The following is a 15,019-nucleotide window of genomic DNA, read 5'->3' on the forward strand; positions in this document are numbered from 1 at the left end:
GATTGGTGTGAGTTCATCACACATCGGGCAGACAAATCCTCAGGGCAAAATCCTCTTCGGTGTGAAGCTTCTCATGACCTGAGGATCCCTGTGCACTAGCAACCCAGCGAATCTCATTTGGAATCCTTTTTCTTGCCCTCTCTTCTACTACTGTTAATAGGCTGTGGGAAGTTTTTGTAGATCCATGCTCAACCTGTTCATGGTGTTAATGTCAGTAGGCCCATCTGATGTACATCACCAAGTGTATTGTTCTAAAAGCCATGCAGGATGGACAACTGAGGTAATTTTAATGGGCAAAGACCAAAAAATCATAGTGCACCATGCAAACAAAATCTCAGCTCTTTGTATTATGTTTATTCAAGAAAGCACTAGGCTGAGGACTGAGCCTTGATCTCGGTGTAAACGGGAATAGATCTAAAAAAGCATAGTTATGTTGTAATAATGTAGTACCCAGTGAAATACAAACTGAATCAAAAGAGCTCTGTTTCTGCCTTTCAGTTTTCTTTCTCTTTTCCCCTACATCCTCCTCATTTGCTTTTGTTTCTCTTTTTTCTCCCTTTTATCTAGGGTTGCCAATTTTGGTTGGATGTATTCCTGGAGATATCATCACATGATATAATCTTTAATTAAAGATTAATCTCTAATTCCTGGAGACTCCCCATCAATCCTGGTCAATCAATCTTCTCTCCCTTGTTTCCTCTCTCTTCCTCCCTTGCACTTGGCTCCCTCCACTTCACCCCAGTAAGAAGGACCAGAATATTTCTTCCTGTGTCTAATAGACTTTTATATAAATCAGCATTGGGGTGACTTAATGCAGTAGTCAGGTTTTGGCATCAATCCATTCCTGAAGTGAATATTGTTGGATGTGTGCAATACAAGAGATTTCTATTCTGATAGAAACAAAAGTGGGGAAAAATCAATATTTGTTGAAATAAAAAGGGAAAATCTGTTAACTAAAGGATTTTTTTGGTCAAGCTTGTAAAAGCATATTATAAACAGTGTAGAGTAAACACATACATACCAGTTGTTGACAGTGTCTTTGAAGTCTTGGCACAGGACTGTTTCAGTGATATTACTTAGCATTCATTGATTCGTAGACCTTCTTTCACACATCTATTGTTTTTTATATTTGAAATTGAGTATGCAGCAATGAGTGGCATGAATCTGGGAAGTTTTAATTGCTTATTAACATGCTCCCCTCCCTCCCCCCAAAACAGTTATGAATATAAAAATCTAATCTCCTCAAGCTGTTGCTACACTTCCTGACCACATGTTAAGAGTATAATTGAATGACTGTCTCATATTTAGGTATTGCTCCCTAGTTAAATAAGACCATTATCATCTTCATAAACAATTCTTATTAGCACAGTTTATAGAAATAGAAAATGTTCTCTTTTGCAAACTATGTTTAATAGATTGTACCCCAATGGGTTTCACATGCAGTTTATATTTTGTTTGAGTGAATGATGTATTTAGCAGTTTGTTAGCAGTATATTTTCCCAGTGCTACCTCGAAGATAAATGTTTGTGTAAATTGACTGCTGGGGAAAGATGATGTGGCCTGAAATCCATGCAGCTTGAAGTCCTTTGTTCATCCATAGGCCATGTATAGGACAGAGAGCAGCAGTCCAATTTTTTCTACACCACCCTATCAATGAACCTCAACTCAAAGCCCTGGAGTCAAGTTTTCATGTCAATTCAGTGTTAGGCCTCTCTGCTGAGACTGCCAACATCGGGGTCAATTAATACTGATTTGTGGTGGATTTATTTCTTATTTGGACATTGAGACCCAGCTGAATTCAGTTGAGTTGTATTTCACTGAACTACTAGTAATGACTTTCAATCACTGGTAACATGAGCCGGAGCCAGCAACCTTAGATGAAGATTCTGTGTCCAACCTCCTAAGACAGTCAATCCTCTCCCTTATGTCTTGCATTTCACAGAAACAGAAAATTATTGCACTTATCCATAAAATATATATTATGCTAAGAAATGGTCCTTCTACAAAATGTCACTATGTATAGTGTGTGTGTGTGTGTGTGTGATTTTGATTTGCCTATATTGTATTTACCACAGTATGAATATTTAAATATACATTTACATTAGGCATTCAAAATATCCATCTACACTTGAAATGAAAACCCAACTGGAATAGTCTCCTATCTGAAGCACATTTTGTAAAGGATGGGGTATCAATATTAGAATTCTGTCTTGCTTTACTTTTCCGTGTTCAGAAATTGGCTTTGTAAGTTTGATCAGCCCTAACTCTCACCTGCTGTTGCAGTTCTTAAAATAACAGCAGACACACCAGTTGCCAGGAATTATCACCATGGACTATTTGCACACTGTTGCAATAAAAGACTCTTCTTGTTTATGTCATCAAAACTAACATTCCAAGTAAGTGTTTTTAACTTCTGGGGGAATAAAGCCGGGGCTTTTGTTGCCGCTGTGTGGAGTGGTGGAAGAATTGTGCTAGAATGGATGTGAAGAATGTTTTTGGAAAAAAAAAATCTAAAACCCACCAATGATGATAACCAAAACCCATAATCAAATAAATGGAGTGGGGGAGTGAAAGGGGGAGGAATTCAGAGAGGATGGCATCCATGCATCAAGTCACAAAATAGTGTGCTTGTGCTTGTGTTCTTCCGCTAATTTCACTACGTGAGTCACAGTAGAAAGAGCTAGAGATGTCATAGGATCAATTTCTAGTGTATTTTGTTTTAAAATATGATGTGCACAGATTCCAATGGTTAAGTTCAAAATGGTATCAAAATGAGAGAAGGATTTTCTTTTGCGCCTGTATGGCTTTTGCTTGTATTAAAACACTTTCATATTTCAATATTACTAGGAATGAGTTTGGTCCAGTGGTCTCACAGAATCAAATAGTGGTATATGGAACAGATGTGAGTTAAAAACAGCAACAATTCAAAATCTGCTACTCTGCATTTCCCGGTCTCTCCTGCTTTTTTGTTGTTGTTGTTGTCATTGGACTGTACGCTCTTTTGGGAATTGTCTCTTCAGTTTTCATGTCCTATGCAGCATGAGCACAGTCTCCGTTTAAAACAAAATACTGATACTGAAATACTGATCAGCACAGCCATTGTCTTTTGTATGTAAGAAATTACACCTTATTTGTCTAGCTTCAGCTTCCAGCCATATGCTCATGGACAGTACAGTGCTCTGTTTTTATTACAACAGTGCTTAAAGTAAGATTGCCATTCTTTAAAAAATATCTAAACAACCTTAGGGCATTGTAAAGATTCAGAAGATCTTCATAAGTGTTAAAACCACAAAAGCAGACAGGAAACTGCTGTAAAAATTCCCCTCCCCCATTGCTTTCTTTTTTTAAACATCTCAGCCTTTTGGACAGTAAAAGAACTCTAGAGATCAGCAAGGGTATACGGCTTCATGGTTGGATTATCTGAGTCTCATACAAGTGTCTAGGGAAACTTTTGTACTTTAAAACTTGCAATTTTAATCTTGTCACTTGAAAATGGAAATAGATGTTAAACACAACTTTGTTATTGAGTAAAAATATATATATTTCACAACTGGATACTGATTTATTAATGGTTTACTCATAGTGTGTTTAATTTAGTCCTGTTCTGTTAAAATTGTAGCAGAACACTGTGTTGTGCATTTTTCAGCTTTTTTGTAATTCTAATGGTGAGCGTTGCCTTCCCAAGCTAGCTTGAATCCAGCTAGTGCAGGTAACAATAACAGTAACAGGCTTTATCATGGATGGTATAAGCCCAAAATGCACCCTGGGTATGTATGTGGCTCACTAGTTCATTCTGCCTTTCATACTGTGTTGTCTTCACTACCAGCTTGGGGTGGGCTTATGCTGTGTAGACATATCCCTAGAGTGGATGTTAAGTTCCAGGGTGAAAGGTGTAAGTTTGGAGAAAAATGCTGCTTCTCTATGCAAGATGTCATTGAAGAGATTGTTGGAGAAAACAGATGCCAGACGAGACTTCTCCAAGTCAATGCATATGTTGTGCAGGCTGAATAAGAGATGTCATAAATCACAGAGTCCTTTTTATTTTCTTTTACAGCCTTCCCGGCCCAATGTTAGAGTACAGGGTGAAAAACAGTCTCTTGCATTCCTCTCTGTCATCCGCTGCTGCTTCCATTTGCAGTATGGTGTTTTTTGGGATTGACTATTCAGCCATCTCTGTTAGGGGGCGTTCTTAAGGCTGCTCTTGCCCACCCTCGTTTCCTCATACTAGTTGGTTTCCACTTGACAGCTTTGTCTGATTGTGGTGGAAACGAGCTGCTGGTCAGTGATTTCTCGGATCTCTTCATTGTTAATGAAGTCTTTCTAACCAATACCCAGAATCTTTTGTAGACCTTTATTTTCAAGGGTGTCTAGTTTTCTGTTTGATGTTTTAGTTGCTGTCCAGCTCTTGCAGTCATATGTTGGCACTGAGATTGTGTTTGAATTGAAAATTCTCATTTTGTTTTGGGGTTGTATGTCTTTGATTTCCCTACATTGCTGAGTTTAGTAAATGCTGAGGGTACCTTTCCTATCCTTGATGTCACTTTCGTTTTGAGATCTCTGTTAGGTTAATATGGTGCTGCCCAGGTAGATGACCTGTACTACCTTGAGATTTTTGCCTTCTAACATGATGTTACTGCTTGACATCTGGGTTTCAGAGATGTTTGTTTTAGCATAACTAATTTTGAGCCCTACTTAGCCTGCTATTTTTGCCAGGTTGTCTGTCTTTGTTTGTAACTTTTCGTGGTGTTGCTCAATATTGCAGTAGTATCATCAATAAAGTCTACATCTCCTAAGCATTTGCCATCTACTCATGCTGTCTCTTGTGTTTGTGCTGCTAATACACTTCTTTGTTATCCAGCCTATGGCGGAGCTAAATAGTGGAGATAAAATGCAGCCCTAATTCATTGCAGTGTTTGCATTGAACCACTCTGTTGTCTGATTGTCCACACTTATATAGCACTTTGCATATCTGTACATGGCCTTGGTTATGTTGATAACTTTATCTGGGATCTGTAGGACTGAAGAATATTCCAGAACATACAACTATGTAGGCTGTCAAATGCCTTTTGAAAATTGATTAAATTGATAAAGAGGGGAGCGTGCCATTCTATATATTTTTCTATGGGGGAATCCTTCTATCATAATGTAATCATTATCAGGGGGAAAAATAAAGGTGATATCACCTTTTTAGGGAAAGCCTTCTGTGGGGAAAGTGGTGCTACTACACAGGATGAAAGAGGCAGTACTTTAAGAAGCTTAGAGAAGAACAGGCTGGATTCAGGTCCAAGAGATCCTGTGTAGATCAGATATACACATTAAGGACCATGTTAGAAGAATGAAGAACTTTCCCTATATTTATTCTAAAATATCGCTTAGTTTGAGAAATCCTCTATCTCAATGGATGTCAGTTTCTCTGAAGGATCCTTGCAAATAAAAGCTGGAGTCAGATTTTTGAAAGAACCACAAGCATCTTGTTCAGTCATAGCTCTGCCATCGCCAATTGTGTCAAGGCATTAGACATCTGGCTTGTATCTAATATCATTGACTTGTCTTTCTCAGGACTCAGTGTTCAGTTAATGATTTTTTTCTGCCATGCCCCTGTGGGCTGGCCACACTATTTTCTTTCCTTACCAGCAGTCTTATGCATAGACAAATTGGCTGCCCATTGTTCTCCAGGTACGTCTCAGGCAGAAGACAGTGAAGCGAGGGAGAATGGGTATAGTTGAGTAGAGATCTGAGGCTGGATGTGAAGGAGCAGAGGCTTCAAAACCATACTAAATGAGACAGAGATATATGTCTCTGATGAAATGGCTAGCAACCCACTACAAATTGGTGAAAAGAAAAGGAGTACTTGTGGCACCTTAGAGACTAACAAATTTATTTGAGCATAAGCTTTCGTGAGCTACAGCTCACTTCATCGGATGCATTCAGTGGAAAATACAGTGGGGAGATTTATATACACACACAGAGAACATGAAACAATGGGTTTTATCATACACACTGTAAGGAGAGTGATCGCTTAAGATGAGCCATCATGAGCGGGGGGGGGGGGGGGGATAGGAGGAAAACCTTTCATGGTGACAATCAAGGTGGGCCATTTCCAGCAGTAAACAAGAACGTCTGAGGAACAGTGAGGGGTGGGGTGGGGGGGGAGAAATAAAATGGGGAAATAGTTTTACTTTGTGTAATGACCCATCCACTCCCAATCTCTATTCAAGCCGAAGTTAATTGTATCCAGTTTGCAAATTTAATTCCAATTCAGCAGTCTCTCGCTGGAGTCTGTTTTTGAAATTTTTTTGTTGAAGGATAGCCACTCTCAGGTCTGTAATCGAGTGACCGGAGAGATTGAAGTGTTCGCCGACTGTTTTTTGAATGTTATAATTCTTGATGTCTGCTTTGTGTCCATTTATTCTTTTACGTAGAGACTGTCCAGTTTGACCAACGTACATGGCAGAGGGGCATTGCTGGCACATGATGGCATATATCACATTGGTAGATGCACAGGTGAACGAGCCTCTGATAGTGTGGCTGATGTGATTAGGACCTATGATGATGTTCCCTGAATAGATATGTGGACAGAGTTGGCAACGGGCTTTGTTGCAAGGATAGGTTCCTGGGTTAGTGGTTCTGGTGTGTGGTTGCTGGTGAGTATTTGCTTCAGGTTGGGGGGCTGTCTGTAAGCAAGGACTGGCCTGTCTCCCAAGATCTGTGAGAGTGATGGGTCATCCTTCAGGATAGGTTGTAGATCCTTGATGATGCGTTGGAGAGGTTTTAGTTGGGGGCTGAAAATGATGGCTAGTGGCGTTCTGTTATTTTCTTTGTTGGGCCTGTCCTGTAGTAGGTGACTTCTGGGAGTGGATGGTCATTACACAAAGTAAAACTATTTCCCCAAGTTATTTCTCACCCTCACCACACCCCCCACTGTTTCTCAGACTTTCTTGTTAACTGCTGGAAATGGCCCACCTTGACTGTCACCATGAAAGGTTTTCCTCCCCCCCCCCCCACCATGCTGGTGATGGCTCATCTTAAGCGATCACTCTCCTTACAGTGTGTATGATAAAACCCATTGTTTCATGTTTGTGTGTGTATATAAATCTCCCCACTGTATTTTCCACTGAATGCATCCGATGAAGTGAGCTGTAGCTCACGAAAGCTTATGCTCTAATAAATTTGTTAGTCTCTAAGGTGCCACAAGTACTCCTTTTCTTTTTGCGAATACAGACTAACACAACTGCTACTCTGAAACCTACAAATTGGTGGTCATTTATGGAAAAAGTGTATGAATTTAAGACTAAAATACTCCTCTATTTTGTTGCTATCAGAGCTCAACACCTGGTGCTCATGTATTGTTTTTATTTGAATGAATTAAAACATACCATGAATCTGTAAACAGTTTTAATTACAATTTTTTGCTTTAATAGTTCAAAAGTGATTGGAATTTCTTTAAAGGAAGCAGTTAATAAAGAAGGGAATGTGCATAACCCACTTATGTTCCATTAGTATTTTTAACTGAAGAGTAAATAGGAACAAAACAAAACAACTAGAGAAATCAAAAAGAGATTGTAAGGTGAGGGGCAAATGAAGTGATATGAAGGAAGTACAGACAGTATTTGAAACAGTTGTATGTTTGAAACAATGCTAAAAAAAAGTCCATGTACCACATGAGGCAATATTTCTAGTAGTTAAGAGCTGAAGCCTGAGAATCAGGACTGCTAGAGTCTATTCCTAGATTTGCCAGTAACTTCTTGTTTGGGGTTCCTGATTTAACCTCTGTGCATCTCCGTATATATATGTAGAATTCAAGTGCCATTAATCATATTATTTGACACTATTAGTTTTGCATGGTTAGTCTTCCACAGTTCGCATTTATTTATGTATTTAAGAGCTGCCCTTGCATCAAAGTGAGGATCTGGTATCATGCTCACTATTTTTTTCTTTTTAAAAAGATTTTTACCCAGATCCACATATCTTCTGTGTTTGTTTTTCAAAGAGCCCTTGTCCCTTTCCTCTTCCCTAAAGAGTTGTGGTTGGATTGAAAGTAGATTGAATTGGCACAGTATGCTAAGTCTTACATTATCAGGGAAGACAGATGGAGAGAAAAGTTTTCAGCATAAGTTAACAGCCGCTTTTGCTGAAATAATGTGCTCTTCACATCAGCAGCTGGGTAGTCACTATGGAGTTATTTGGCTACATGTCATTTTTCACATCTGTCAGCTGAATTAGAGATTCAAATGTAAAAGTAACACTTCCTGGAGAGAACTATGGGTCCAAAAGTCAACAAATGGAGTACAATAAGACATGCATATATTTTTTCCCCTTCTGTGTCAGATAAAATGTTGACCCAGTATTGTTCATGATTTGTAAAAGGAAACTCCAACCTTCTTCCTCAGAGCAGCAGTCATACATTTGAAAAGATAACAATTGTTTCTCAGCATGAATCAACTGAGAATGTATAAGTAGCACAATTTGGCATTATCTTTTAAAGCTCCATGCTCCTGAGATGTGCAAAATGGGAACATTTCTCTTACTTTTTTCCCAACACCTTACATGAGTGAACACGACAGAATGGAGATGTGAGACTGAGTGGCAGCTTTGGCTGTGGTCGCTTGCATGTTATCTGCATAAAGTGCAGAGGAGGTCCTCAGACACTGGGGGGATGAGGGTTGTGTAAGTAGCTCGATGTAAATATCTTTGTTTCCTCACAGACTAGATTTGATTTTTCCGTTTTATTTTAGTTATTCCAGTGTATCAGGCTTCTGACTAAAGCTCTATACATAAAAGTAATCCAAATAATCTCCTCTCATCAAACACTTATTTTGCTTGAACCACTGAACATCCCTAAGAACCTCCTTCCCACCATATAAAAGCAACAAACTCTACCTTTAGCCCACTTGCTCCCTTTCAAACTATCCCGCCCCCCGGAAAAGCCTAGGAAAACAGAATGTAATGTGTGTCCTAAAAATTAACACATCTGGGCTGAAGGGGAGGAAAAATTTCCAGAGTTGAAGGCTGTTCAGTGAAACCAGTTAAACCAGAAAGCTGTTTCCTGAAGTACTTCATCTGATTGCAATTACATGAAAAGAAAGGTGGCCTTTTTGGTAATCAGGACCCAAGTCATTTAGAACCACGGTTATGTTTTTTACCTATAAAGTGTTGATTGTAGAGCAAGCAGAAGTATAATACGTTCCTTGTCTAAAACATTGATTGCATAGTAAACAGGTGGGTAGATTCTTTGCTACCTGAAGTTTGAATGGTCTTAGTGCATAGCCCCATGAGGAATCCATGCATGAGGTGACTAAGGCATGGGTAATTGTTGTCAGGTTTGTAAGTAAAGAATGCTACACCCTTGCCAAGCACTGATGGGGAAAATTTGCTCCTGGCTGGGTAACAGAGAACAGGTATGCTTGCTCAGTTGAAGGAGCACATAGCATCTGTGCCATTTTTTTTCTGGAGCAGGCCTCATTCATTACCTTGGTTTTAGTTGTCTGACGGCCAACCTGATGACTCTCACCCATGCACTGATCTTGGCCTGATACTGGATAAGTTGTTCAACTGCATTGATTGGAACTGAGATGTAGATCTGGGTATTAACTACATAGTGGAGTCATCGCTATACCCTGTGACATCTTCAAGAGTATAATGGTATAAATGGTCTGGGCAGGGTGATGGAATAGAGGTCTCTGAGAGAGTGTTACCCGGGCAGACAGTTACCTAGTACTAACCTCTGGAAAAAAACCAAAACAAACAAAAACCCATCCAAAAACACAAGGCACTACAAGAGGAAGTATTAAAAAGAGATGAGTGTATCAGAGGCTGGCATCCTGTTCCAACCATAGACAGGAATTGAGGCAGCGGATGGGCTGTGTTGCACACCTGCTGCCTGTCTGAAGATTGTGGCAAGTAGGAGTGGCTTTCCAGTGCCCTTGGAGTTCACTGCACAAATCCCGAGTTATTCAGTTTTATGTCTGGTGGAAGTGGTGAAATTACTTATAAAATATGGGAAAATGCATATTTACCTTTTATCTTCTCCTGAATCCAATGGCTAAAGAGGTTTTTTCTCAAAAATTTAAAAAATTAAAAGCAAAACAAACCTAACCCAAAAATTTGGACAAATACTATGATGTTTCAGAAAGAGTAAAAGAGTAACAATATGTTTGTAATGGAAATGTTTTGCAATGTTAACCATAGCAGTCGCTACTGAAATGGCTGCTGCATCTAATCTCTCTATCTATCCTCCTTCCCTCCCTCCCTCCGCTGATTAAATTAATTTTAGGGAAAGAATTAAGGGTCAGGGCTTCGAAAAGCTCAGCATGTAATCTGGCCATAAATTTCATAATGGTTGTTGCAGGGTGCTGGGCATTTGTGAAAATCTCATGTTTATTTAAGTGCCTAAATAGGAGCCACGCTACTTTGAAAATCTGACCCAGACTGTTCGTTCCAACTTGTTACAGAATAACACTACTTTTAGTCAAAGCTATTAAGCTGTCAATGCATTAGACAACTTGCAGTTTATGAAATTACCACAAACATTTAATTTATTATATAGCTAAAATACAGTATTTATTACAAACATGGATCCAATCCTGAAAACAACCCTGAGTGTATAGTGATTACTATCATGTCTAGTTATATTGACCTCTGTGGGCCTTATCAGCATAGTAAACACAGATCTGTAGTATTTGCTGGATTGGGCCCAAAGATTACAGTCAACAAAAGCATTTAATTGGTGAGATACTGTAAATAGTAAATGAACACAGATTAATTGTTATATATTCTTCATGTGTGGCCAGGTGCTTCAGTGTATTTAAACTGTTGCCGGTTTAAAGGATGAATGCAGATTCAGTATTGCATTGCAATATGATTTATCTTTATAATTGTCTTCTTAAGTATCAGTGGGAAAGGCTTTTAAGAAGACACTCTAATTCTGTATTTGAAGTGCAGGACTTGTAGGTTGACTGTTTTATTAAAAATACACCGCCATCACACAACAACACCCACATTTGCTGTATCATTGCACAGTTAAACTAGGAGAAATCTGCATGGCTGCAGAGAGATGAAAATGAGTCACCCTACAGTACTGTTGCTATAACTACACATAGGAATAGCTAATGTGACTTACTGAGGAATATTGCTGCAGGAAGTTACAAAATAAACATTTCAACAGAGGATACAGATGTGCATACACAAACGGCTAACAAATGAATGGCTTCTTAACTCTTAATGCACAACTGTTTAGCACGTGTATCCAAGTTGTTGCAGTTTTTGGTGTGAATCAGGTGAAACAGTAATAAATACTAACTCCCAAAAAACCTATTGTTAGAGAACTTCATGAAGTAAAAGTTAATGCTTCGTTCAAACCAATTCACTCTGCCAACTATGCCTGAAATATATGAATCAGGAAGACATCGCCCACGGGGGAGTAGTCCAGGATACACTTCCTTTTGGAGTGTCCTGTGTTTGAATTTCATGACCTATTTTGCATAAACTCATGCACTGAAAAATAGTCTTGGGTATTATGCTCTAGAAATGAGAGTTTGGCTTTGATGTGACAATGTGCTTCTGAAGAGGTGCATAACCTCATTCTCAAACATTCAGAGTTGCTGTAAAGGAAATGTAGAAATAGAATACCGGCAGAACTTCCTCTTCATTTGTTTGACTCTTTCCCTGAAGGCTCCCTTGTTCTGCTAGAAAAGTGTCAGAAGGGGTTTTTTCTCTTGTGTAGTGAGCTGTATTAAACTGAGCCTAATTTAAATCTTTTCACCCAATAACCTCATACACAAATATTGAAGTGTTTAAAAAAATCCAATCTAGATTGTGCATTTGTGAATCAACCCTGAATAAGGGGCAGTTTGTAGCTGCACTGTCCCCAGAGGGGTCCCATGAGTCATTGTGCCTCCCCAGTTACACTGTATGAATAATTTGTTACAGCCTTTTTAAGGGTATAACTTACTTCTTCCCTGCACCTCCTGCAGTCAACCAGCGCAGAGTTATGACTCTGCTTTCTCCTGGCCTACTCCCCAAGCACTTGTCTCTCAGGGGAGCAAAGTCCCATGCACTGTTGTTGTTTATTAATGTTGCGGTAGTGCTAGCAGCCCCAGTCCTGGATCAGAGCCCCATTGTGTTGGGCATTGTGCCCACACACAACAAAAAGATGGTCCCTGCCCCGAAGAGCTTACAGTCTAAGTTAGCACCTAAAGCTAAAATCCAGCTAAATCCAGTTGTGCAATGTAGCCTATTGTGAGTATGATTTGCTGGGAGGAAGTATTACAGTCCTCTTCTGGAGAAGAAGGCTGGGAATCCTAAAAGATTCCTTCATTCCAATAAAAACAGAATATTCAGTTCCTCTGAAAAATAAGAATGAAGGATGGAGATAATATGAAAAGCATGAAATACAATGTAATGGGCATTAAAGAGAGAGCACATTATAATCCATGAGTATGGAGTCTCTTCTAAGATGTATTGCAGCTTCCCACACAACACATTGAATAACCTACTGTCATATGAAATATTGTAAAATCAGAAAATGTTGTGTGTGTATAACAAGTACTTCTAACAAGAGCTAGTTGGAGACATTCTGATGAAAAAATTCTAACTGGAATTTGCAGATTTGTCTAAAGTGAAATTTTTCACAGAGGTGGTATGATTTCAGCAAAGCTCTGATAGGAGCCACATCCCAGGCAAGTGCCCTGAGCTATAGAGTTAGTGTTTTGTCTCTCTCTCACTGCCTCATGTTGGAGCTCTTCTACTTTGTTGGGTCTGAGAGAGAGAGACTGACTCTTTAGCCTGCTTTTCACAGCTCTACCTGATTTGGAGCAGGAATTGGAACCTGGGTCTCCCACATCGCAGGTGAGTGTCCTAACCACCTGACAGTTGGCTATTCTTGAGTTGGTGTCTCCCTTTGACCTGAGAAACTTTCTTGACCGAAGCTTAACTGAAGCCAATGTTTCCATGAAAAGCTTTGGTGTCAATGAATCATCATTTTCTGATGAAAGAAGTTTTGTTGAACATTTCCCAACCAGCCATACTTACTAGCTGTGGAGTTTTTTTTGTCTGCAGTGTGTGCAGTGGGTTGATAACTACTGTGTGTTTTTAGTGCATTGTTTTCCTCTCTAAATATCGCATTGTTGTTCTGTTGAGGGTGATAAGGTCTTAATTTGCAGTTTTATCAGCAGGCTGCTATACTAATTATTTGTGGAGGATTATTTCCAACCAATGCCACATTTATAGAATGTGGCATTCCTAGAAATATGTTAAATATATTTCCTCTGATATGCAAGGCTTAGCTTAATATGGACTAGACAATCAACCAAATTCAGTCCTGGTGTAACTGGGTGCTGCTCTTATGGCTTCAGTGGAATTGCAGGCATTTACATTGGGTCTCATTTGACTCAATTTTTCTGGACAACAATAATTGCTAGCCTTACAGTCAACAGTCAGTGCTCAAAGTGGGACAATTTATGAGTGACGCGGAGCAAATCTTAACTGGTGGGCAGACCACAAGGTGGCCTTGTATTGCAGATGCCTGCAGAATAATTCCACACATACTGCCAAATTAACTCTCCCTCTTTCCCCTGTATTCTTCTCTTTCTTGATGTATGTTCTTGAGCACCCTCCTTAAAATGAAACTCTAAGAATGTTTTCATTTTCTAGAGATGAGCTGAGACTTGCTTCCTGTAAGCTGCCAACTTCTTTAGCAGAAACACGTTAAGAATGATTTGTCTTATGGCTCCCTCTTCTGGTCAGTTGGTAGAATAGCTGGAATGGATATTTTTTTCTTTCTTGGTAGGTAAAAAACAGCCTTCTCATGGCGGTTTCCAGGATAACATCTAGTAAACATTTCATTCATGTCTAAATGCACATTGAACCTGCTTGCTGTGGATTTAAAAATATTATTTTATTTACACTCTGAAATCTATTTAAATTGTTTAAACTTACTAACTCTTTATCAAAAGCCCATCTCTCCCCCAAACCCCCAAAAGCGCTAAAGACCTAATCTTAGGAGCTGCTGTGACCTTGGGAATTGAGGGCATGCAACACTTTGCAGGGCCAGATCCAGAGTGCCTACTATTTGTAGTGTATGATGCAAATTAAGCAGGATCTCATTATAGAATTGAAAAATAGAATACAAAGTATGATATAGTTTCTGTTCCACAACTAAACAAATATTTTCTGTTCCCTTTTTCTGTAGGTCATAGAAACACTGTCAAAACTTTCTCGCACTCCTATTGCATTAACAACAGGAATAAGGTATGACATTAGTGCTACTAAACTTCCATTTTATCATTTATAAAACAAGTAACATGATACACAATTAAAAGAAATATGATCTCAGCTGCACTGTTTCAGCCTTATTTTTTCTGTGCTTCTAATTGTATATAGAGATCCATTCTTGTCTAGAGTAGCACTACCAGTAGTTCTGACATTAAAACTCTATATGTTTAAATGAAATCCATATCACATAGCTCACAAAGCAGAACTCCTTCATGCTGAATATCCAGCGTGCTAATTCACGCTAGTGTGCAATGAGATTTTACGTTTTTCCAGAATTAAGAGCTGAAGGTGTCTCCTTCCCTTCCCCTGTCACCACTGGAAATTTGCTTCCACCTCTTTTTTGTGGGTTTGTCTGCATTCTCTATATTTAGAAGTAAACAGCTATGCTAAGGAACAGCCATTTGTGCTGTTGTTGTATCTAAAGACCAATGCCTATTTTTGGGTAAAACACCTGCTTTTGAGAGTTTATAATTTATCTGTTCAAATTCATATTGGAATGGAAATAGCAGTGAAAGTCTCACTCTCAGCTTTGTTTTAAACCATATTTGAAATATATATTTGGCTCTTTATAAACAGTTGTAGATAAAACAAAAAATAAATTATTAAAATTTATTTCTTTTGCATGTAAACAACTTAAAATTTGAAATTTGAAAGTGATCAAATGGGTTGTCTATAATATATAGACAATTTCTCTTAATATTTTGACAAAAATATATTTTTTTAAAACAATCTAACTTGTAACAAATAA

General features: G+C 38.8%; 1 protein-coding gene across 5 annotated transcripts in view; it reads left to right on the forward strand.

Moving 5' to 3' along the window:
- Nucleotides 1-15,019, forward strand: part of VAV3 (vav guanine nucleotide exchange factor 3) — a 255,820-nt gene that overhangs the window by 93,386 nt on the left and 147,415 nt on the right. For all 5 annotated transcript variants that reach the window (XM_038412017.2, XM_043520500.1, XM_038412019.2 and 2 more), the window contains one exon: nucleotides 14,189-14,247. In XM_038412017.2, coding sequence (XP_038267945.2) covers nucleotides 14,189-14,247 — 59 coding nt within the window. Of the gene's footprint in view, nucleotides 1-14,188; nucleotides 14,248-15,019 lie in introns of those variants that run through there.

Source organism: Dermochelys coriacea, chromosome 8 (genome assembly GCF_009764565.3).
Source record: "Dermochelys coriacea isolate rDerCor1 chromosome 8, rDerCor1.pri.v4, whole genome shotgun sequence".
Lineage (NCBI taxonomy): Eukaryota > Metazoa > Chordata > Testudines > Dermochelyidae > Dermochelys > Dermochelys coriacea.